Here is a 22,933-nt window from a genome sequence, read left to right as displayed (position 1 = left end):
ACCGTATTCTAATGACTCCCATAGATCGTTGTTAAATGTTAAAAACACGATCAGGATACTTAAGAATTATATGCTAATGTCCCATCTTACCCCACTTTACTATACCACTTTAAAACACACGAGTTATAACACAAACATTTTCTATAGGAACGTATTTTACAATACCTCGGATTTAATTACCGCTTAAATTCAAAGACAAAGAGTCGTGGTTAGTCGGGTCCGCTCTTAACTATCCTGACAACATTTTTACAATCGTTAAAAAATAACCTATTTTATTAGGGCATACGTTACTGGATTGATCGCAAACTACGAAATTTTAACAGTTTTAAAAACATTCAGCTTTTAAAATGAGCATATTATTACTTTTATTCCCTAGGAAAATGTTTTATTCGTTCAACAAATAATTTTAATACTAAAAACAATAAACACATTTAATTGCAACACACTTTTTCGGCCGGTGAAAATATTTTCAAATAAAACCACAACATTTGTTTTGTCTATCATGTATTGAGTATAACTACCCATGAAGGAGGTGTCCCATCTTACCTCGAATCCAATTTTATCCTACACTATATATCGATATAGAGTGCAAGCGAATCTACCTCCTTCGAAATATTTAAATACGACGTAAAAAATCGCAAGCAACAAAACTTTATAATGAGAAAATTTGGGCTGAGGTTCAGACACTTTATTAAGTAGATTCCCGATTAAATAAAATTTAAGTCAACACAATATTCACGCATCTGTGCGTGGAAGCAGAACTAAAACCCACTAACACTCATGCTTTAAATAACGAATGCTGTAATTTGCTTTTTGTGGATTCAATGCAAACCCGTCATGTGCTTTTCCGGTTTGGCAAGCGAAAAGCGACGTACCATATTCCAACATATGAACCAAGTAAAGGTACAAACGCGAGATACGGTTCATGCCGTGAAGCAGTTTGGTTTGCGTAGTCAAAGGCGCCAAACACGAAAACCATATTTGCAGCAATTAAAACCAAAATGTGCCTGCAAAACAAAACAATTTGATTATAATTATACAGGTATGTAATAAAAAATCGAGTAGAAATGTCTTTCTGATTAACATCGCACATTTGGCTGTATTTCTGTATATTCACAGTTTTAATATTAGTGTTAAAGTCAATAGATATCACTTCTATAGACTTTAGCAGCCTAGGGCCTATAGGCTATAAGCTTGGTAAAGAAGCAGATTACTAGAACATAAACAAGAAATAAAGCTCTAATGAATAAGCACGTATCGTTATAAAACGATGAATAAAAAAGACGTAAAATTCATATTCTAAAACTCAGGTGTCATGATACATTTGAGCCGTTAAATTTAGGAAAATGTTTCAATCGTAAAAGGTAATAAAGAAGCTTTTAATACTCGGAAGTAGTTAGTTGCAATTGTGTTAAGGGATCTACCAGGCTACCACCGCATCCAACTAAAATTACAATTAGGTAATAATTTTATAACTATATATTACCAAACAGCGTGAAGATAAGGGAAACGGATTGAAAGCATAAACGGACAAAAGACTCTGTCAAGTACCCAGCATATGACTGCAAGTGCTAAGAACACAAGTCCGTTTCTTCCCAAAGCTTGAAACTTTTCCATATTAAGATTCCTAATAAAATTATACATTTCCATCTAGTTAGTACAATATCTTGTTTTATGTTGAAGCTACTGATTCAAATTTAAACCTTGCTTTTTTCATAGTGACTCCCCGGACAACAGGAACAACGAACAGAAACAACCACACGTGGTTAAACTTTGGTTCAACAAACGAGAGTGTTGTCGCCACGATAGCAGCTGCCAACATCAGTGACTGGTACAATGTTCTATAACGTATGATTAAATATGTTAACATTTCTATATATATATATATAATATACCATTATCCTTAAACTTATATTTGGCAATATGAGTCACCGTACCTGTTCTTGTTAAATGAAGAAGGAAGAAAAACGACCGACGGTTCAGCATACATCGCAAGAACAGCAAACCCCAACCATATTATTCCAATCTCGTCCAAAAATTGCCCGAAAAGGCTCAAGGTTGCGTGAAAATATATACTTCCAACACCTTCAAAAGGAAACAGATATAAATGTCTTATCTATATCGTGCAAACTTGTACAATTTACCTGTCACCGCCAGCAGCCACCAAACCACATTCGCGTACCTGCAGTGTGGTACCAAACGCGTGTAATCGCCATTCAAACTGATCATAATCAATGACAAAACTATCATCGGTATGCCTGAAATCTGTTAAAGAAATTATAATATATTGACAAACGCTCAACACCTGTTTTCTATGTGCAACTGTGAGGTTTTGCGAAAGAAAACAAACAAAAATACTTAAATTACTTACCGAGTTCCAAAACTCAATTGTGAAAGATGAAACTTCATAATCTGGTTCACACCAGTTTACATCTGAGGAATGATACGCGAAAATATTTGAAGATAAATACATTGTAGCCTTTCTGTTCGTCTTGATACCTAGCAAGTTCCTTTGTTGTGCCACACACTACGAGTCATTCACGCAAAACTGTAGCAATCCTAATTATTTGAATCGAGCTAATTGCTCCAATTCTGTAGCGAAGACAGATTGCAATTAAAGCTAATCCATTATTAAATGTACAAGACATGCAAAATGAATTGAACGTCGGCGAAGGGATTTGAAAAACTTTCCCGAATTAACATCTTTAACTGAATAGTCTGAATGTTGAATCCGTAATGTTACTTTACAAACATGATTTGTATACACGTACCTTTAGCAGATTTAGTATTTTTAAATTGAATAACACGTACGCTGCCTTAATTCATTCCAGAGAGCCCAGAATTCAAGAAAAACGCAAACGCAAATTTCTGGCTTTTGTGTAGAGCTAAATACTTCAATGTGTAACTGCATGCTCGCTAAAACCAAGTAACAAAAATTACCACGCAGATACACTGTATAGCTCTTATAACCTTTCGTATATTGGCATATTGGCACACGTCGTATATACACCTGTAGAACTTTTGTAAGTTCCGGGTAGCTGCTGGGAAACCGTTTGGCAGTGTGTTTCCCGAATAAAGTTACTTCTAATAAGGCTTACTTCATTTGTGTGCAAATAAAACATTAATTGTAATATATGACAGGTCTCGCCACTAACACTTTACCGTTGATTTTGTGAGTATCACATTAAAACTTTTTTTGTATTTGAAATATTTGTCTTTATTTGTAAGTGGTCCGAAAATGTTAAATGCGTTTTAGAATGCCCAATTATATACGCATGTCACCTGCTTTTCGGGGCACTAGCGCAAAGATTTATTTTATATTCACTGTAATTGAAACGATATCACATTAGGACTTTTTTCTTTATTTGTAATTGGCCCAAAAATGTTAAATGCTTTTTCGATTTGGCATGTGAAACGCTACATGCCACATTCCAATAGAGGAACCAGGAACAAAAGGTAAAAACGCTAGATAAGGCTCATGCTCTGAGGCAGTTCGCATTGCGTAACCGAAGGAAGTAAACACGAAAAACTTGTTTGATGCAATAGTAATCAAAATGTGCCTGTAAAACAAAAACATTATTATGTAAATACATATAGCCTAATGAATAAAAATGTATATAAGAAAAGGTTACAATATAATGTTACCTTGTGTTAGTATTAAATAATGCTAAAGTTACACAACTAATACTGTTCGCTTTCTAATTTGCCTGATGGAAAGTTTTTTTATATTTGTTTGTTAATTCTAAACCTAACAGAAGTAATCGGAGACTTAGAAAATTACTGCAAGTGTCAGAATGAACCAAACTCACCAAACAGCGTGAAGATAAGGGAAACGGATTGAAAGCATAAACGGACAAAAGACTCTGTCAAGTACCCAGCATATGACTGCAAGTGCGAAGAACACGAGGCTAGTTCTTCCCAAAGCTTGGAAGGTTTCATTATCGTTGATAACATCTCTGTTTAATTTAGATCTGATTTTAACCAAAATGCTAGAATTGTTGTAGCCTATAATGTTCATCGTCCCCCAAATTAAAAAGTTGGTATATACCTTGCTTCGTTCATTTTATACCACCGTAAACTGAAAGAAAGAGTAAAAAGAAACAACCACACGTGATTCAACTGTGGTTCGACAAATGAAAGCAATGTGACCAAAACAGCAGCTGCCAGCATTAGTAAGTGGTACAATGGTCTGAAAATCATATCAATAAATTCTATTAGCTACTTAAAGGTTGTGAAAGGAGCTTTATAATGCGGATATATTTACATGTAACAAACCTGTTCGTGTTAAAGAACGAAGGAAGAAAAACGACCGACGGTTCAGCATACATCGCAGCCGTAGCAAATCCTAGCCATATTATTCCAATCTCGTCCAAAAACTGCCCGAAAAGGCTCAAGGTTGCGTGAAAATATATAGTTCCTATACCTTAGAAACAAACTTTTTATTTAGGATTCGTGTTTTCTACAACTGAGCACAATTTACCTGTCACCACCAGCAGCCACCAAACCACATTCGCGTACCTGCAGTTTGGTACCAAACGCGTGTAATCGTCATTTAAACTGATCATAATCAATGACGAAACTATCATCGGTATGCCTGAAATCTGTTAAAGAAATTATAATGTTAAACATAAAATGAACTGAAATCGCATTGGGATCCGACGCGGTTACAAAATATAATACATTTGAATCCATTTAATTATGTGTTTAGAATACGACATACGTCAGTTTAAAGGCCTGTACAGCAGGTGGTTCTTCAACATTTTTAATTAGAATATTTAAAATTTAACTATTAGCTGTTTATCTAACTATTATATTTTAATTTTGACCAATTGTATAAAACAAGTTGTTTGATGTGTTTTTAAGTAAATGGTATAGCTTAATATCGTTTGCACTAATCGGTGTGTGGATTCACTACAAAAGAGCTGTACCCTAATGAAAGGCCACGTGTATTACGAACTTATCAAACGTTAATGTACGTTAAACTAGGATAAATAGATAAAGTATCACTCACCGAGTTCCAAAACTCAATTGTGAAAGATGAAACTTCATAATCTGGTTCACACCAGTTTACATCTGACGAATGATAAGCGAAAATATTTGAAGGCAAGCGCATTTCTTAAATATTCGCTTTTCCAATATACACAGACCAGATTAATTTAGACAACAAATGATTCAAGACTGTTTACGGCAAACTGCAACGATTCGTAAATTGAACACAAACGTAGTTGTTAATATGACCGATAACGGAAATATTAAACAAGACATCAGGATATTGCCAGAACTAAGGAACTTAATTAAGGTGCTAAACCACTATACACCAAAATTAACAAAAAATTCTGTCGTTCGTATTTCAAGTTAATTTCATTGTAACAGCAGGTCCATTATAACATAATCACAGATTCGAAACAATATTTTAAAAGGTTACAAGTGGGATTGTTTTTTCGACAGTTTTAGTATGATTCAGCGAACCAGGTCAATATATAGTATGGTGGGGGAAGACGGGACACCTTTAGCACATAATATCTAAATACCCTAATCGTTTTTTTTTTAAATTAACAACGGTCCTTTGGAGTCGTAAGGATACGGTTTAATAATTCTTTGAATTTCCTTGTTTACTACAAAATGGGACGAGAAAATGGAATAAACAGATGTCCCATCTTCCCCCACTCTACTATATGTATATTAATGTATATACACCCAGCACAGAACACAATTTTAGGGCATTTTCTCTGCATGCAGAAAGATAATTATGAACTGCCCTGACAAGATATATACTGTATAGTTAGTCTTCCAATATACATTCATTAATTTGTTTGTAAAATTTCAAGGAAATATATTGAAACACACAAAAAGTTAATAAGCGATTCTGAAACAGCCGGGGCAAGAAGGAACGGTTCAAAATTCTTGTTAGTTTTCAATAAAAAAACATTTTTTTATTGAAAATACACGTAAATAGCACGAAACAAAAATGTACGCTTTTAAAATCAAGTTAAATAATTATTGTCTTTGTACACATATGGAATTGCTACTTTGTATTTTTCCCGAACAAGCTCCTACATTATCCTGTTAATACTTAAGGGTATTATGTTTGAATTGCTCTTAAGGTTTAAATTATTGAGTGAGGTATAAATAATGATCAATATTGTCCCACAAAACTGCAAAGTGGGGTGGAATGAAACAAAAATACAGATTTTATATTAATAGTATTCTGCAACTTAGAATTAACCAGTCGAGATTAACGAACACTGCTAGTTTCTGTGTCACAGATATAAATTTGCACATTTATTTGTTTATTTCACATTTCTGAATGAACAACATTAAATGTAACACAATAATATGCGTCTGTGCGTGAGCGGGGAACTAAAACTTATTAACACTTATGCTTTTAGGAACGAATGTTGTCTTGCTTTTTGTGGTATTAATCATGTGCTTTTCCGGTTTTGGCTAGCGAAAAGCGACGTACCATATTCCAACATATGAACCAAGTAAAGGTACAAACGCGAGATACGGTTCATGCCTTGAAGCAGTTTGGTTTGCGTAGTCGAAGGCGCCAAACACGAAAACCATATTTGCAGCAATTAGAACCAAAATGTGCCTGCAAAAGAAAACAATTTATGTCAGCTAAACAGAACTACATGAGGGAAAAACTCGTATACCTGTTTCTCTGATTAATATCGCAACATGTCTTGTCTTTATATTTCACAATTTAAATGTTAGTATGACCAGATTATAGAAACATAAACAAGAAAGAGGGCTCCAATAAATGGCCATGTATCGTTAAAAAATGATGCATAAAGAAGACGTGAAAATACGCATATTATGAAAGCTTCGGTGGTGATTACGATTATAAAATAATCTAAAAACCACAACTTACCAAACAGCGTGAAGATAAGGGAAACGGATTGAAAGCATAAACGGACAAAATATTCTGTCAAGTACCCAGCATATGACTGCAAGTGCTAAGAACACGAGACCATTTCTTCCCAAGGCTTGAAACTTTTCCATATTAGGATTCCTGCTGAGTTTATATATTTATAGGTAAATAATACAATATCTTGTTTTATCTTAAAGCTTCTCATTTAAATTCAAACCTTGATTTTTTCATAGTGACTCCCCGGACAACAGGAACAACGAACAGAAACAACCACACGTGGTTAAACTTTGGTTCGACAAACGAGAGTGTTGTCGCCACGATAGCAGCTGCCAACATTAGTGACTGGTACAGTGTTCTATAACGTATGATTCAATATGTAAACTTTTCTGTATATTTAGTATACCAATAATATGAACTTATATTTGGCAATATGAGACACCGCACCTGTTCTTGTTAAATGAAGAAGGAAGGCAAACGACCGACGGTTCAGCATACATCGCAAGCACAGCAAATCCCAACCATATTATACTAATCTCGTCCAAAAACTGCCCGAAAAGGCTCAAGGTTGCGTGAAAATATATACTTCCTATACCTTAAAAATACCAGATAAATATTTTATCAATATCATGTAAACTTGTACAATTTACCTGTCACCACTAGCAGCCACCAAACCACATTCGCGTACCTGCAGTGTGGTACCAAACGCGTGTAATCGCCATTTAAACTGATCATAATCAATGACAAAACTATCATCGGTATGCCTGAAATCTGTTAAAGAAAATATAATGTTAAACATAAAATGATCTAAAATCACCTTAAGGACGGTTTAATACATTTGAATTCATTTAATTGTGTGTTTAGAATACGATACGCCAGTCTATAAAGTATACAGCAGGTGGTACTTTTTGACACACGTCCTCCTCTGTGAAAAATATTAAATTCACGCACTATACTAATTTCAAAGTCATAGGGCATTAATCGGGATAAAAGAACGCGGTATTTATACAATGTTAAAAGTATTATTAACCATTAGATGTTTGTGTAACTATATTCCTTTATTTTAAAGATATGTTTAACAACTATATTGCTGTATCTATTCCAGTCCTTGGTCACGACATTATAACCACAATTACTCCACCCAAGTGCTCCCTCATGAGTTGTCTAAATTGTCACCAATATATTACAAAACATAGTACGAGCACGTGCTGCCCTGATAGTCAACTGTCTAAACATTACTTACCGAGTTCCAAAACTCAACTGTGAAAGATGAAACTTCGTAATCTGGTTCACACCAGTTTACATCTGACGAATGATACGCGAAAACACTTAAAGGCAGGTGCATTTTTTAAACCTTTGACTTTCCAATATACACAGACCAGATTAATTTAGACAACAAATGATCCAAGACTGTTTACGGCAAACTCGACGATTCGTACATTGAACACAAACGTTGTCAATGTGACCGATTACGGAAATATTAAACAAGATATCAGGATATTGCTACAATTAGAGAATTTAATTAAGGTGCTGAATTACTATACACTGAAATTAAACAAAAATTCTGCCGATCGCATTTTAAGTTTATTTTGCCAAAAATTTCGTTGAACAAACTTTAAATATTGGCATACAGTGGGGTTGTGCACGATGTCCCACAGAGTCACGGACCATTGCCTAAACGCGTTAATTTGCGCCAGGTAAACCTTTTAACTATAGGCGATGCACTCGGTTTACATTAATTATGTTAAATATAAAAATAGTGTTTCTTTCGTTGCGACGTTAATAAGAACCATTTAAAATGTTCATTTGAAAATAAAATGTTTTGTTCTTAACCTAAAGCAATTGTTAATTAGTCTTAGTAAATAATTAAATATTAGTAAATAATAAAATATTAAAAAAAAAATAGAGGTATAAATTATTAAATTAAAAACAAACCTTTCAAAGTTTGGCAATGAAAACCTACAAAACAACAAAAGGGTAGCCAAAGATGAGACAAAAATTTAAACGACTTTATTATTATAGTATTTTGCAACTTGTAGTAAACCCACATAAATTAATTAACTGCTGCCTGCAAATTGCTTTGCCATGTAAACATTATATATATAAATTTTAAAAAGATATTTTTATGCTGATTTCGTTCAAAAATCTAAACTAAGAATGTTTAAAGTTTAGTTAAGCATATAAAAAATGTTTTATAATTATATTTGAAAATATGTATACAAACTGTATATATTTTAGCCTAGCTAGTATATTTAACTTCGATACTATATTAATGATTCAAACTGGCAAACTTCAAAATATGGATAATTTTAATACGACTCAGCAGCGGGCATTGAAAATAAACCTTATAATATTGTTATGCCCTTTAACAGGCATTTAAAAAATGATGTGTTTGTTCACTACCAGGTTTTAATAACACTTAGCATCAGTAACCGCCGTTACCTCGCATTTTTTGGGACCGTTAGGATATCTCGAATAATACTGTAACATTTTTTTCGCCCATTGAATGATGTATATTAATGTACAAAAGTATGTGTGCATTGCTATAGTATTGCAATATATTTTTTAAAGAGATGAGCAAACACAACTACTAAGCCATCTAAAATCGACATTAAAACGAAAGCAGTAATGTTTATCTATTATATCAATTTAAATATTAACAATACATAAAACTGAAACCAGTATACACTTATCGAGTTAATATGTCGCCAATTGTTCGTATATAACACCAACGCGATTTTATATACGACTGGGATTACAGCAATAACGATGCCTTTGTACAAATATTGTGTTAATATTTAAGCATCATTGATATACAAGTCCACTTTACTGTGTGGATTGATGCTCGATGTGCAGTTTGAAATAATGAACATAGATACAAAGTTATGGCTGATCCTCGCTGTAGTTATGTACAACGGACGATGCGAGGATACAGGTTTGTTAGTTTTATCCTTAGCTTGCTCTAACGGATGTCGCTTTTTAATTCACTTCACTAATCTTACATTAAAGCTTAAATAGTTAGATCTTAACACGGATGTTTTGTTTCTTACACCTTCGTGCCAGCTTACGCGTTACCACGTATGTGACTTTGGGCTTTAAGGATGATTTTTTCCAATGGTTTTTGTTTTTGAAGAGTTAAATACAACTCAGTGTTGTGTTATGCTGATTTATTTGAAATAAGCTATAGGAATTTTTCGTTTCACTTTCAGTTCTGCCAGCGGGCGAAGTTTTGCACGAAAATATAAAAATATTATTTTACAATAACACTGAACAAAAGATGAAATTTCAAAGCGCTCTTGATTTTTGTGCATCGCTAAAAGGAAGTCTGCTTTTGATAAAAGACAACGGGATCCAACTAAAAGTCACTGAGCAATTGGCCCAATGGGAAAGCTCGGTTGATCAAAGTGAATGTGGAAACAACTGCTGGCACTTGGGTTATTGGGTTGGAGCTCGGGAATATAACAATCAGTGGATGTGGCTTGATAATTCAGCTGTAGATGGGGTGTATCAAAACTGGTATAGGAACCAACCGAACGGCGGTAATGCGACGGCATATGCGATGAAGGTTATGCCTATTGATCAGGTGAAAACTACATCAGGTATTCTTGGAAAGTGGGGTGACGATAATGCAAACCAAAAAAAGAACTTCATCTGTCAATTACGTAAGTAAATTCCGATTTAGTGATATAGATTCTCTCGACTAATATATTTGTACCGGGCGATATTGTGCATGCGTGGTAGATCGGAACTCGAAACACGACTGGGCGAAATGTTACTAAACACATTTTGAACATTCAAAGAGTTATAAAACCGTAACCTTACGGCCTTTAAGATCTTTGTAATTAATTGGTAAAAACATGATCAGGATATTTAAATATTATGTGATAAATGTGTCCCATCTTCCCCCCCCCATCCACTATATAGTAGGGTGGGGGAAGATGGGACACCTTTTTATTCTATTTTCTCGAGCATTATTTACGGTAGCACCACTGCTTACGAAATTTGTGTTGTATAATTTACGTTTATTTAATATTTTACTAATAGGAATCATTGCATGGCTTTTCTATCTTCTCTTGTTTTTTTGTTGTTGTTTTGTTTATGAAGTTTTGTTTTTAGACGTTTTGTCATCGGGGAAATCCCGCATTGCAATTTTAGTTTTCTTGTAAACTTTCCTTGATGTAAATTTGCAAATATTTCAGATTTATGCAATGGTTATGAGTGCGCCAACGGAGGAAATTGTACATTGGATTTAGCTACATCTTCGCTAAAATGCATTTGCATAAACGGGTACTCTGGCAAAACTTGTCAAATAGGTTAGTATAGTAGACAGTAGACACTGTTTACACTGTGTCAAGTGAATGATTGAATGATTAAATGAATGAATGTGAATGTACTTTATCCTCGCATGGCTAGTGTCTTGCCTAAGGACACGTACGCGCGCAATGGTAGCAGCAAAGAGCCTTGAACCCATTACCTCTGGGTTAGAAGCAGGCGCGCTAACCAACTGTGCCTCGTCGCCAGTGTATAATCGCCCTAAAAAAACAAACAACACATGAGCCGTGTAAAGAAACATCCAACATTTGCGACACTTGCAATAAATGCCAACATTAAATTTTCAACAGTGATATGACATGTTAGACAAATAAGAAGCTGATACCTTCTTGCAAAATATTGTTTTCAGACGTTGTTAATAGTGTCAGACTGTATGCACAGTAGTTTAACTCAGGAATATATAGAGGTTTATTATGTATGCACAGTAGTGTAACTCAGGAATATTTAGAGTTCTATTATGCAAATATGCATTTATATTATAACTTTCCCAAAGAAGTCATAATGAATGTAGGTTTCCATTAGACCTAGACTGTGTTAAAATTTGTATACTTTCAACTTTTGCTTTCGCCATAAAAATTGAAGTTTAAGGTAATAAAAGAAACAAAAATTTTTTTTATGAGAAAAATGCCGCCGTTCATCTGTCACCATTAAGGTAGGAATAAAGTGAGTATGAATACGGCGAAGGCGAGTTTAATGGCAACTTTAGACTACAGGCAGTCTGTTAAGTGTTTCTGTTGTTGTATACTAACTCCTACCTCTCCTTATAGAACCAAATGTAACATTGCCGTGCAATGCAACAAAGCAAAAGAAATACGAGTATAAGTTCTTTAATTATCCTCCCCTGAACTACACCACTGCTAACGAGAGATGTGTGGAAGAGGGGAATGGATATCAACTTGTCAAAGTGAATAGCTCCTTCATTCAGGATGACATCAATTCACAGATACAGAAGTGGGCATATGATTTTGATGAGCAATCCTGGACTAATGCATCGGAGGCCGGCTACTGGGCAGGAGGTTTGTAATAGAAATCTTTAATTAAAAAATAAAGAATAAGTTTATATATATTTAAATCTATATTTGTTCAAGAAAAGTGGGCAACAAACAATATTTTGTGCGTTAAGTTTTATGTTTCTGTGTTTTTCACTTACAGGTGACAAAACAAGAGGTGACTGGTATTGGTTAGATGGAACATCAATTCCACTTCAATCAACAGTTGAGTTTGAAAACTGGTTGGATGGTTTTCCATTGGTTTCAAGCAGGTTATCTGCTCTTCAAATTTTGTTGACAAACTCCTCATTTAGTGATGAGGTAAATGGAGATATTTTGGGAAAATGGGTGGACGGTATGATCATTCAAAAGAAAAGATACATTTGCCAAAGATGTGAGTTAAAGAAATTAATAATGTCAACCAAAAGAATACATATCGTTGAGGTAAAACCAAAGTAGCTTATGTCACAGCTTATGTCACAATTGTCTTTTTTACAATTTTGCATGCTGTTGGACATAAAATACATTTTGGCAATGTTCGAGCAATCTCAAAATTGTGACATAAGCTACTTTGATTTTACTCGACGATACGTAACATTTATATCAAAATTAAGTTTGTTTATTGCAATAGTTTTAATTTTATTATTGTATCTGTAGTGTACAACCCATGTTCAGTTGATAATCCATGTTTGAATGGTGGAGAATGCCTTCCAGAGCTCAACCACATCCAATCTTCGTTCAAATGTATTTGTTCTGATGGTTATTATGGCGACATATGCCAATATGGTAAATTTTGTATGTTGTATATATTTTTAAATTAAATTAAATAAATATGTCACTTTTTTCATTCTTGGATTGTGCAATTTTTGGGTGATTATTTTCTGTTTGATCTAAGATTTAAACAACTCATAAGAGCCCACTCAGCTGGGACAATTACCCTTTAGAGTGTGTGCCAAGGGTAAACAGTCCTAAAATGATACTATCGAGATTCAAACGTGTTATTCTCTGCTTACAAAGCAATAGCTCAACAGATGAATAACTTAGCTTTTTTATTCAGATCCATGTACTGTGAACCCATGTGAAAATAATGGCACTTGCTCACTGGAAACTCAATCGGATTGTGGGCTTTTGTATATCATTGGTTAGAATGAATGTTGTAAAAAGTGCATGTGCAATGTTAGTAGGTTTTCATTTTCAGGTGGAAGTGGAGATGAATGTGAAGTTACCAACACAACAGCATACAGATGTGACTGCATTGTTGGTTATCACGGCATTAACTGCACACAAGGTATTAAGTTACAATACCTTTTCTATTTTAAATACTTTTTTCCATGATTAGATCTTTGCACTAACAACCCATGTTTGAACAATGGTACATGTAATATGAATGGCAGCGATTATCAATGTCAATGTGTTGGTGATTTCTTTGGAAGAAACTGCACCGAAGGTAAAGTTTGTTAGAGAATATTTGAACACTGTTGTATTCTGACCTACTAATATTTACACCAAAGCCGTAGCACAGTTGGTTAGCGTGTATGCCTCTAAACCAGAGATAATGGGTTCAAGACTTGTCGTTGCTACCGTTGTTGGTGTATGTGTCCTTGGGCAAGACATCTTAGGACAATTGCTCCAACCCAGCAGTCACTAATTCATTGTCTAAACTATTAGCAACAAATAATAACAAAAAGTAAAAAAATAATATTCATCCACAGTGTAACATACTTATTAACTCAGTTACACGTTAGCTAACACGAGGTGTATGAAACAGAACATCTGTGTTTAATGAATGTCGTTTTTCGGCAACGCGAGGATAAAGAAAGTTACATTCATTTATTTCTACAGTTCCTGACCCATGCAACTCTCTATACTGTGGTAGTAATGGTAAATGCATTGTTGTAAATTCTACAGCTTTGTGTCAATGCTATGTTGGATATTATGGGCAGTATTGTGAAAATGGTAAGGTTATTGGTACAGGGGCATTTAACAAAAAATTTAAGTTGTGTTGTTCAGATCTATGTACACACAACCCATGTATGAATAACGGAACATGTAATATGAATGGTAGCGATTATCAATGCCAGTGTCTTGATGGATATTATGGAAAAAACTGTACCAACGGTATATGGTTTGTTCATTGATATTGTTCTCATGTGTTTTAAAATATCATGTTTTAGTTTATGTATGTGTCCTTGGTCAAGACACTTGACTGCAATTTCTCCAACCCAGTTGTCAGTTTTGTCACTAATGGGTTCTCTAAATTGTCAGCCATACAGTATATGAATATTAATAAAATAAAACATTACCTACTAAGTTACATACAAGAAAACTCATTAGCTGGTACGAGGTGTATGAAACAGAACACCTGTGTTATTACGACTGTCACTTTCCTGCCACACAATAATAACGCAAGTTACATTCATTTATTTATATATTTCTGCTGCAGACTTATGCACTGTAAGTCCATGTGGTGATAATGGTGAATGCATTTTGACAAATTCAACATTTACCTGCCTGTGCGATGCAGGGTATTACGGAAATTACTGCGAGAATGGTAAATATTTTCAGGGCAAACATAACTAAAGACAAATCAAACCTTTCTGCTTTTCAGATCTTTGCACTAACAACCCATGTTTGAACAATGGTACATGTAATATGAATGGCAGCGATTATCAATGTCAATGTGTTGGTGGTTTCTTTGGAAAAAATTGCTCAACTCCAGGTTGTTTACATTATCATTTACATACATTCAATTTTAATCATTGTTATTTTGTTATTTTTGAGTTTATTGTAAGAAAATGTGTTAAGTTTTCGTTGCATTTTACTTGATACATGATAACATATAAACTGTTGTTGCCAGAAATTTTGCTGAAATTGGTGTTTTAATAATGTATTTAAATCCTTTTTATCAGTGTAATTTTATTTCAGGAAATGGTCTTCAAAACATAAATAGGTGTATTATAATTTGCCAAAAGCGCCATTTTATGTTTAGATGATAATAGTTTGTTATCAGCCTTTTAATATTGCCTGCTTATTTAATTACCACTGTCATACATTGACTGTTATAACTACATATATATATATATACATATACATAATGGGATCTGTGATATTTTTAGAACCATGTATCCCCTCACCTTGCGGAAGCCATGGTTTGTGTATTGTCAGAAACACAACAGAGTATTATTGTTTATGTGATGATGGTTACTATGGGAACGAATGCCAAAACAGTAAATTACCATTGTTTTGATTTTAACCACAATACAAATTATTCTTTTCGTATTTCTTTTAGATCCTTGCACCATACAACCATGTCAGAATGATGGTGATTGTCAAGTTAATAATTCATCATATACATGTGAATGTAAAACTGGCTTTTTTGGCATCAACTGCACACAGGGTAAATACAACTTACAGAAACTATATTTAGAACAAAACTAAAGCTAAAATTTATGGCAATGTTAAAATCTGCTTATTCATTCAGTGAATTTTTTTATTTAGTCAATAAAAAAATAAGCAAAAACATCATTAATTATTGTTTTCAGACTATTGTTCACAAGATCCTTGCATGAACGGTGGAAATTGTAGTATAAATGGAACATCTTACGCATGTGACTGTCCACCTACTTATTCAGGATTCAACTGCACTGAAGGTAAATATTTCTACCATTCAGCAATGTAAATTTTTTTAAATGGTATGACACTTTGTTTTTTTGACATAGTATGTCATTTTTTACTAAGTATGGCACTGTATTTTTTACATAGTATAAAACTTTTATAAAAGTATTTACTACATTTGCTTGACTAGTTTTTAAAGTATGTACAAATGAACATTTTTCATGATTCAACTTATTCTGTTATATATCTAAGTTTTTAATTTTAATTCACAGCAATTTTTTTTACTGATGATGCTGTTGGTTTCTCCATTCACTTAAGTGTGGATTCTTTAACCAACTTTACCACTTCACTCACAACTTGCATGGACTTGGGTGGGGCGTTGGTGATTGTAAAAACACAAAACACGCAAACTTTTCTTGAGAGATATATTTCAAATATAACTGACATGAATGGGTTTTGGATTGGTGCACAAAATGTCTCAGGAGGTAAACTTTTTGTTGATATAGTTTGTAAACTTACTTTTAAACTTTTATCATGTAAAAGTTAACAAAAACTTCAATATAAACTAAAAACCATCCAAGCAGAGATCATTAGGCAAAAATAGGGTACAGAAAACATGATGGCAATAGTGTAAACATTAATCAAACTACTTTACTATTTAAATAGAAGAGAGACTGATGTAGCCAGATTTTGGCGAAAATTAAATGTCTGTTGCTATAGTTAGTAGTATATTGCTTGTTAGATTGGATTTTGTTTGCTGCTGATTTGGTGGTATTTAGTCTTTTCCAATATCATGTACAATTCTTGCCCAGTGATAAGTACTAGATCAAGACCAGATTCACAGAATGTATCTGGATGACGTTGTTTAATATTGAAATTTCTCATTTATGCAGAATGGTTGTGGCTTGATGGGAGCTCAGTTAATAATCAAGATTTCGAAAAATGGCCACCTGAAACACAACAGCTTAATGGGAATTGTTTGTCCTTGCAGAGGCAGAATATAGAATCAGAATTTGTTTGGATACCCAAAGATTGTAATGCACCCATTGGCTATATTTGTGAAAAACCAGGTTAAATATTGCCTAATATATTGTTTGTTCTTGTATTCTTGTATTGCACAAGACTGATACATATTACGTTTAAGCTTATACACATAAAAGTATGCAGTATGTGTCACAAACCTTAAACAACCTTTCCTGCTGTAGCACAGTTGGTTAGAGCGCCTGCCTCTGACCCAGAGGTGGTAGGTTCAAGGCTGTTTGCTACTATCATTGTGGGCGTATGCATCCTTGAGCAAGACATTTAATGGCAATAGGTTGTATAAATTATCCGCTAGGCATGAAAAAAATGAAAAAATTCCCCCAAAATAATCACCCACAAAGTAACATACATGGTGAAGCCAGCACAAGGTTTATGAAACAAAACACCTGTTTTTAACGACTGTTGTTTTCTGGGCGTGTAAGAATAAAGTAAATTACATTCATACATTTATTCTCCAATTCCTTATTCCTTTTCGTATTTATCTGCAACCAAGTTTAAGCTGTACAAAGTATCAAAACTTAATATCACATTGACCACAGCTGATGGTGAAGACCCATGTATACCAACACCATGCCTTCATAACTCAGTATGTACAAGCAGTGGTGCACATTTCTATTGCAATTGTTCAGATCTCTATAGTGGAAACCTATGTGAAAGACCTTTGAATACCCCAAGTAAGAAATTACAAATATCATCTCTTAAAAAATTTTTTTTTCTCTTAAATTTTATAAAAGCCGATTTTAATTTGATTTATTTTTCCTTTCAGGCCCTCCATTCCAACCTTGGCTAATTGTAGTGATTGTCATAAGCACAGCTCAAATACTGTTTCTCACCGTATTCCTCTGCTATTACGTTCAGTATGAATAGCATGTTTCTTATATTGTACTTTTGTCCTTTAAACTAACTGTTTTTTAGTAAAACAATGCATTATTTGATTATACTTTTTTATTTAATTTTTTTTATTAATTTTCAATTTATTTTAGTTCTTTTCGAGATCAGAGACAGAAGAAATCAAAGAAAGAACATCATATTGATCTAAGTATGATGACTAAATATTGTCTGCAGTAATAATGTGCACGACTTTCTAAGGTTTATTTGTTTAGGTAATTACGAAAACAGCTGCTTCCAACCAGCAAGCAACTACTCGAACTACCGAATCACAGTGAATCAAATGTTTGATAAATACAGGGAGTTAACCTCGTTCAACAACCGCGCATTTATTACACAATTTGATGTAAGTTTTCAATTATTAAATATGCATGACTGTTTGCCAAAATTTGTGTAACTGTCTTATCATGTCTAATTTAAGTGTAGTCAGCAAGCTTATTTTCTTCCAATTAAATGTAAACATGTTTTGAAATGTGAGCATGTTTTAACAAATGTTGTTTTGTCGCTATATCTTTTCGTTTGAAATACTTTTAAATCTTTGCAACCGTAATTGAAAAAAAAATTCAGTTATGATTTTATTATGATCTTGTTTTAGGTGATTTAAAATGCTGTCTGTACTATTTAGTCAGATACCGTGGTGTCATTGTATTGTAATAATACACACTTGGTTTATGTTTCAGGACATATCAAGCATTTCTTCAAAAGTTCCAATTTCAGCTACAGTTGCAAAACTGCCAGAAAACAAAGATAAGAACCGTTATGTCAATGTTTACCCAAGTATGATGCCATTTAAATATGTAATGTCATTGTGACTTTCCCTAAGTGTTTGCTTGATGTGTTTACAGGTGATAATGCAAGAGTGGTGTTACAAGGTGATCAAGATTATATCAATGCAAGTTATATCGATGTAAGTTTCTCCTTTTCCTTTTTGATGTAGCTTGACTGAAAATAAAGGTTTTACTTGGAAATACATTCCAGCAGTGATTTTTAACTGGTTTTGCGGAAAAATGTGTCATAAGGCAGAAAAATTTCTAATTTAAAATTTTAGAATAAGTGTAACTTGTTTTATCTTAAGTTACATTTGTTCATTCTCTAATGGCCGGAAAACAACAAATGTTATCACAGGGATGTTCTGTTTCACTCATGCCAGCTCACGAGTTACGATGTATAACGCTTAGTTTTTTTTTGTATGGCTCACTGTTTATTCTTACAACCCATTAGTGACCACTGGGTTTGAGCAATTGCCCTTAAGTGTCCTGCCCATGGACACATACATAAAGTATTCCCCACAAAAGGTTGTCCTACATTCAACTATTTGTGATTTTAATTTTCAATTTCTATTTATTTGTATTCTGTCTGCAGTCTTACGGAATGCCCAAGAAATTCATTGCAGCCCAAGGTCCTACACGAGATACAGTAGTCGACTTTTGGAATATGATTTGGGAGCAGAACTGTCAAATAATCGTCATGCTGACTAATCTTTTTGAAGATGCGCTGGTAAAGTGTAGACTGTAGAGCAAGCAAATTCGCATGTTTTCATATTTTGTGCAGGTTTTTACAAATATACAATATAAAGGGTAGGAAGGGTTTGCTCAGTATTTTCTTTGCAATCATCAAAAGTAGAAAAAGCATTTTTGAATTTTTAGAAAAAATGTGAGAAATACTGGCCCGAAATTGGATTTGTTGATCGTTTTGGAGAAATCCTAGTTGAGACAACAGAAGATATATCATATGGAAGTTATACCATTAGAACTTTCAGAGTTTTTGTCGCTAATTCGAATGACGAAAATGTAAGTTAAACTCATCTATACATTGTACAACTACATTTAGGTGGTTAAATTCTGTAAATTCACTAGTGTTGCAAGACAGTGAAGCATCTACATTTTAACTCATGGCCTGACCACGGTGTTCCTGTGTCCACCACTGCTTTCTTGAAGTTTTATGACATTGTGATGGAGACTTATCAAAGAGATTTTGTCTTAACACCCATTGTAGTTCATTGCAGGTTTCCTTTGTTAAAATGTCGTTAAAATAACTGTTGGCTAAAGTTTTGACATTTTGTTTAAAATTTCAGTGCTGGAGTAGGCCGTTCAGGAACTTTCATTGCATTAGATTCCCTCCTTGAGGAACAACGAGCCACACAAGCTGTTAATGTGTTTGAAACTGTGCTTGCTATGCGCAGGAAACGAACGCTCATGGTGCAAACTTCTGTAAGGATCTTATGTTTAAGTAGTCTGTTACTTCTGCTACCAGACGTAGTAGAAATAATATATTAGTGGCTCATCTGGTATACCAACATAGTGTATTTCCAACATTTGGTCTGCCATACGACGACACTTCATCAGGAAATTTATGGCAGACGAAAGGCTGGAAATAAGCTACGTTTTTATACCAGAAAAGCCACTAAAATATTACTTTTGTTTAAGTTTGTAAAACACATTTATAAATGGTATATTTTCTACAGAGCCAATACATATTCCTGCATAGATTGATGGTTGAACTGCTTTGTCTTCCAAAAACTGAATTTTCCATTCTTGAGATTGAAAAGATCATGACAAATCTTGCAAAGTAAAGCAAACAAATTTGGAACTCAAATTATAAACAGTTTCAAACATATATACATTAACAGAAAAGATGAAAATCTTGTCATTGGGTTTGAGAAAGAGTTTGATAACTTGAACATCATTGGACCAATTGACACACAGAGGGGAATAGCTTTACAACCAAAAAACTTCCCAAAGAATATGTTCCAGGACATTCTGCCATGTATGTAATATACAATAATAAATTTTGTTGCTGTTTTACATATGTAATGTAATGTATGTAAATTACTTTATTCTGTGTGGCCGGTAAACGACAGTCGTTAAACACAGTCGTTCTGTTTTATACACCTCGTGCCAGCTTACGAGTTACCAAGTATGTTAAGGGGATTTTTAATTTTTTTTATGTGCGGCTGATAATTTGGACAACCCATAAGTGACCACTGGGTTGCGTTAAGTGTCTTATCCAAGGACACATACGCCCATATTGGTAGCAGCAATGAGCCCTGAACCCATTACCTCTGGGTTGGAGGCAGGTGCACTATAAACAACTGTGCTACGGGGCTGGACGTAGTGTAATAACATTTTAAACAAATTATATTTCTCTCATTTTAAAGCTAAATATTTGAATTAGATACTCGAAAATATGTTTGTAAATGAATGTTTTTGCACAGATGACAAGTCCATACTTAAACTGCCTCCATTGAAAGCCGATGAACAACCTGCATATTATAATGCATCTCTTATACTGGTAAGTTAAAATATTGAGTTTATAATCCTGGTAAACAGATACTTACCTCATATTTGTAGTGTGATCTTGGTCATATTGTAGCCTCCCAATGCCCATTTGATGAAACAGTTGTTGATTTCTGGCATGCGGTTTGGCACAGTGATGCTAAAACTATTGTAATGATAACATCGAAGGAGGAGGAGGTAAACATTTCTAAATCTGCTCTGTTTAAGTAAATCCAAATGTACCTACCATACATGGTTTTATTTATAGCCGAATGTTCACCCCTACTTTCCCCCAAAAATAAGTCTCCCAGAAACTTACAACGATATGAATATTTACTTGACAAAACAAGAAAAACAACCGAATGTCACCAAGCGGTTCCTAAGAATTGAAAATGTGAGTAAATGTACTCTAAAATAATAAAAATCTAATTCGGATTTAAGGTAATGCAATTATGCGGTAATTTATTTAATAAAAAATAAGGTTAAAAATTCATATTGATAGTTCAAACAAATGAGTTTTTTTGCGTCTCACTGTCACAATAGGACACTAAAGTGTTTTTTTGGGTCATAGGGTCAATCAAAAATGGACATCAAACATTTTCATTACCATGATTGGCCAAGTGCATCGCCCCCCAACAAACAAAGTGTTCTTAATTTCCTGGATATGGTTCAAAGATGTTGGAAGACTGAGGATGGAGCTCTCCTTGTTCACTGCAGGTAACGCAAAGAACCGGTATATATTTTAACCTAAAAACTAACTTTTTTAATATATACTAGGGTGGGGAAAGGTGGAACACCTTTTCATTTTGTTTTCTCATCCTATTTGGTAGGAAACAAAGGACTTTTAAAAGATTATGAGACTGTATCCTCATGACTCATAAAGAGCATTGTTAATTGTTTAAAACACGATCAGGATGTTTAGATTTTGTGTGCTAAAGTTGTCCCATCTCCCTGACCTTACGTCATTTTAATGTTAAAATTGAATGTAAAGAAACAGTTAAAGTTACAACCTAAAAATATAACAACTTTGTTTTTTTGTGTGCATGATCTTTCAAATATTTTGTATAACAGTCACATGTTTTCCATTTTACACATTTTATTCATATTTTCTTAATCTAGTGATGGTTCTGGAAGAACAGGAGTCTTCATAACTTTGCTTAAACTGATAGATCTATTAAAGCATGGCGCAAATCACTTGGATGTATTTAGGACTGTGAAAGATTTGCGTGATATCAGACCATGGTTTGTAACAAACAAGGTGAGTGTTTTACTTCATTAGAATCCTTTATATGTACATAACTCTACGCACACTGTTGTTTCTTTTTGAAGTTTAACTAGAAAATAATTAAACATAAATATCACGTTTGTCTGCCAGGTGTAGCAACCACGCTTATTTTTTTCAATTGAAAGTAAATATATTTTTAACTGTAAGCAAGTTTTAACAACTGTTGTTTTGTCGCTATATCCTGTCTTTTCGTTTAAAATTGTTCTAAATCTTTGCTACAGTAATAGAAGAGACAAATTTATGTTGTTTTTTACAGCAACAATACCACTTCATCTATACTGCATTATCAACATATATATCAACAATGCTGGGTGAAAAGGAAGCAGACTGCTAAGATAGATCCTACCAAACTTGAATAGACTTTGTCTTCAACTCTTCAGTGTTATTAATTATGGTTTTGTTGCCTTGATTTAAAATTCTTACTTAGTTTCTATTGTATTTTGTATGAGTAGCATTTTGTCGCTTTTAACTTTTGCTCTCCTGAAAAGAATTTTAGTATACCTACCATGCACCTATTTTGCTGGGTCGTATTGCTTGCTGTGGATAAATAATTCTTATTACATTAAGAACCATTGGCTTGAATTAACTTGTGTGGCAACAGTATGTGCAATAAATGAGAAATTTTATTATTATAATT

At 33.8% G+C, this 22,933-nt stretch overlaps 3 protein-coding genes across 6 annotated transcripts; 1 reads left to right on the top strand and 2 right to left on the bottom strand.

Annotated features, from left to right (window-relative positions):
* Positions 1 to 487: 487 nt before the first annotated feature.
* On the bottom strand, positions 488 to 5,494 carry LOC100184169 (alkaline ceramidase 2-like). Of its 3 annotated transcripts, none has more exons than XM_026840604.1 (6): positions 5,012 to 5,178; positions 2,145 to 2,265; positions 1,938 to 2,085; positions 1,704 to 1,841; positions 1,487 to 1,627; positions 488 to 1,007 (listed from the first exon to the last, which is right to left on the bottom strand). In XM_026840604.1, the coding sequence occupies exons 1-6, from the start codon at positions 5,111 to 5,113 to the stop codon at positions 836 to 838; spliced, it is 822 nt and encodes a 273-aa protein (XP_026696405.1). In that variant the 5' UTR covers positions 5,114 to 5,178; the 3' UTR covers positions 488 to 835. The 3 variants fall into 3 exon arrangements, with proteins under 3 accessions (XP_026696405.1, XP_002121302.1, XP_026696404.1); XM_002121266.3 differs by lacking the exon at positions 5,012 to 5,178 and adding an exon at positions 2,372 to 2,597; XM_026840603.1 differs by lacking the exons at positions 1,487 to 1,627; positions 1,704 to 1,841; positions 1,938 to 2,085; positions 2,145 to 2,265 and adding exons at positions 3,810 to 3,956; positions 4,049 to 4,189; positions 4,276 to 4,423; positions 4,481 to 4,601 and having other exon boundaries at positions 706 to 1,007; positions 5,012 to 5,494.
* A 950-nt stretch (positions 5,495 to 6,444) lies between these two features.
* LOC100176325 (alkaline ceramidase-like) lies at positions 6,445 to 8,294 on the bottom strand. The gene is made up of 6 exons (XM_009859474.2): positions 8,115 to 8,294; positions 7,522 to 7,642; positions 7,319 to 7,466; positions 7,092 to 7,229; positions 6,875 to 7,015; positions 6,445 to 6,595 (listed from the first exon to the last, which is right to left on the bottom strand). Exons 1-6 carry the CDS (start codon positions 8,214 to 8,216, stop codon positions 6,445 to 6,447), a joined length of 801 nt encoding a protein of 266 aa, XP_009857776.1. The 5' UTR covers positions 8,217 to 8,294.
* Positions 8,295 to 9,704: 1,410 nt separating this feature from the next.
* Positions 9,705 to 22,922, top strand: LOC100178651. Of its 2 annotated transcripts, XM_026840594.1 has the most exons (36): positions 9,705 to 9,806; positions 10,081 to 10,533; positions 11,071 to 11,184; positions 11,971 to 12,219; positions 12,356 to 12,586; positions 12,850 to 12,978; positions 13,250 to 13,333; positions 13,391 to 13,480; positions 13,532 to 13,639; positions 14,035 to 14,148; positions 14,203 to 14,310; positions 14,636 to 14,743; positions 14,801 to 14,911; positions 15,309 to 15,419; positions 15,482 to 15,589; positions 15,735 to 15,842; positions 16,080 to 16,292; positions 16,701 to 16,877; positions 17,388 to 17,522; positions 17,615 to 17,705; positions 17,832 to 17,887; positions 17,952 to 18,082; positions 18,417 to 18,513; positions 18,582 to 18,643; positions 19,099 to 19,233; positions 19,383 to 19,526; positions 19,593 to 19,741; positions 19,811 to 19,946; positions 20,201 to 20,304; positions 20,366 to 20,502; positions 20,951 to 21,027; positions 21,087 to 21,209; positions 21,280 to 21,405; positions 21,583 to 21,728; positions 22,131 to 22,269; positions 22,553 to 22,922. In XM_026840594.1, the coding sequence occupies exons 1-36, from the start codon at positions 9,713 to 9,715 to the stop codon at positions 22,628 to 22,630; spliced, it is 4,776 nt and encodes a 1,591-aa protein (XP_026696395.1). In that variant the 5' UTR covers positions 9,705 to 9,712; the 3' UTR covers positions 22,631 to 22,922. The 2 variants fall into 2 exon arrangements, with proteins under 2 accessions (XP_026696395.1, XP_026696396.1); XM_026840595.1 differs by lacking the exon at positions 14,636 to 14,743.
* Positions 22,923 to 22,933: the final 11 nt, after the last annotated feature.

Source organism: Ciona intestinalis, chromosome 2, assembly GCF_000224145.3.
Source record: "Ciona intestinalis chromosome 2, KH, whole genome shotgun sequence".
Taxonomy (NCBI): Eukaryota; Metazoa; Chordata; class Ascidiacea; order Phlebobranchia; family Cionidae; genus Ciona; species Ciona intestinalis.
The sequence above is the reverse complement of the archived record's forward strand: the minus strand, read 5'-3'. Positions and strand labels throughout refer to the sequence as shown.

Excerpts from the sequence above, each read along its gene's own strand:
- LOC100184169 (XM_026840603.1), bottom strand. The coding sequence starts at position 5,113 with ATGCGCTTGCCTTCAAATATTTTCGCTTATCATTCGTCAGATGTAAAC. Across the intron at positions 4,190-4,275 it reads TCGTTCTTTAACACGAACAG|ACCATTGTACCACTTACTAA; the intron begins GTTTGTTACATG and ends TATGATTTTCAG. Across the intron at positions 3,957-4,048 it reads TATAAAATGAACGAAGCAAG|AGATGTTATCAACGATAATG; the intron begins GTATATACCAAC and ends TAAATTAAACAG.
- LOC100176325 (XM_009859474.2), bottom strand. The coding sequence starts at position 8,216 with ATGCACCTGCCTTTAAGTGTTTTCGCGTATCATTCGTCAGATGTAAAC. Across the intron at positions 7,643-8,114 it reads CAGTTGAGTTTTGGAACTCG|ATTTCAGGCATACCGATGAT; the intron begins GTAAGTAATGTT and ends TTTCTTTAACAG. Across the intron at positions 7,016-7,091 it reads GTCACTATGAAAAAATCAAG|GAATCCTAATATGGAAAAGT; the intron begins GTTTGAATTTAA and ends TAAACTCAGCAG.
- LOC100178651 (XM_026840594.1), top strand. The coding sequence starts at position 9,713 with ATGCTCGATGTGCAGTTTGAAATAATGAACATAGATACAAAGTTATGG. Across the intron at positions 18,514-18,581 it reads TTATGTCAATGTTTACCCAA|GTGATAATGCAAGAGTGGTG; the intron begins GTATGATGCCAT and ends ATGTGTTTACAG. Across the intron at positions 21,210-21,279 it reads TAACATCGAAGGAGGAGGAG|CCGAATGTTCACCCCTACTT; the intron begins GTAAACATTTCT and ends TTTTATTTATAG.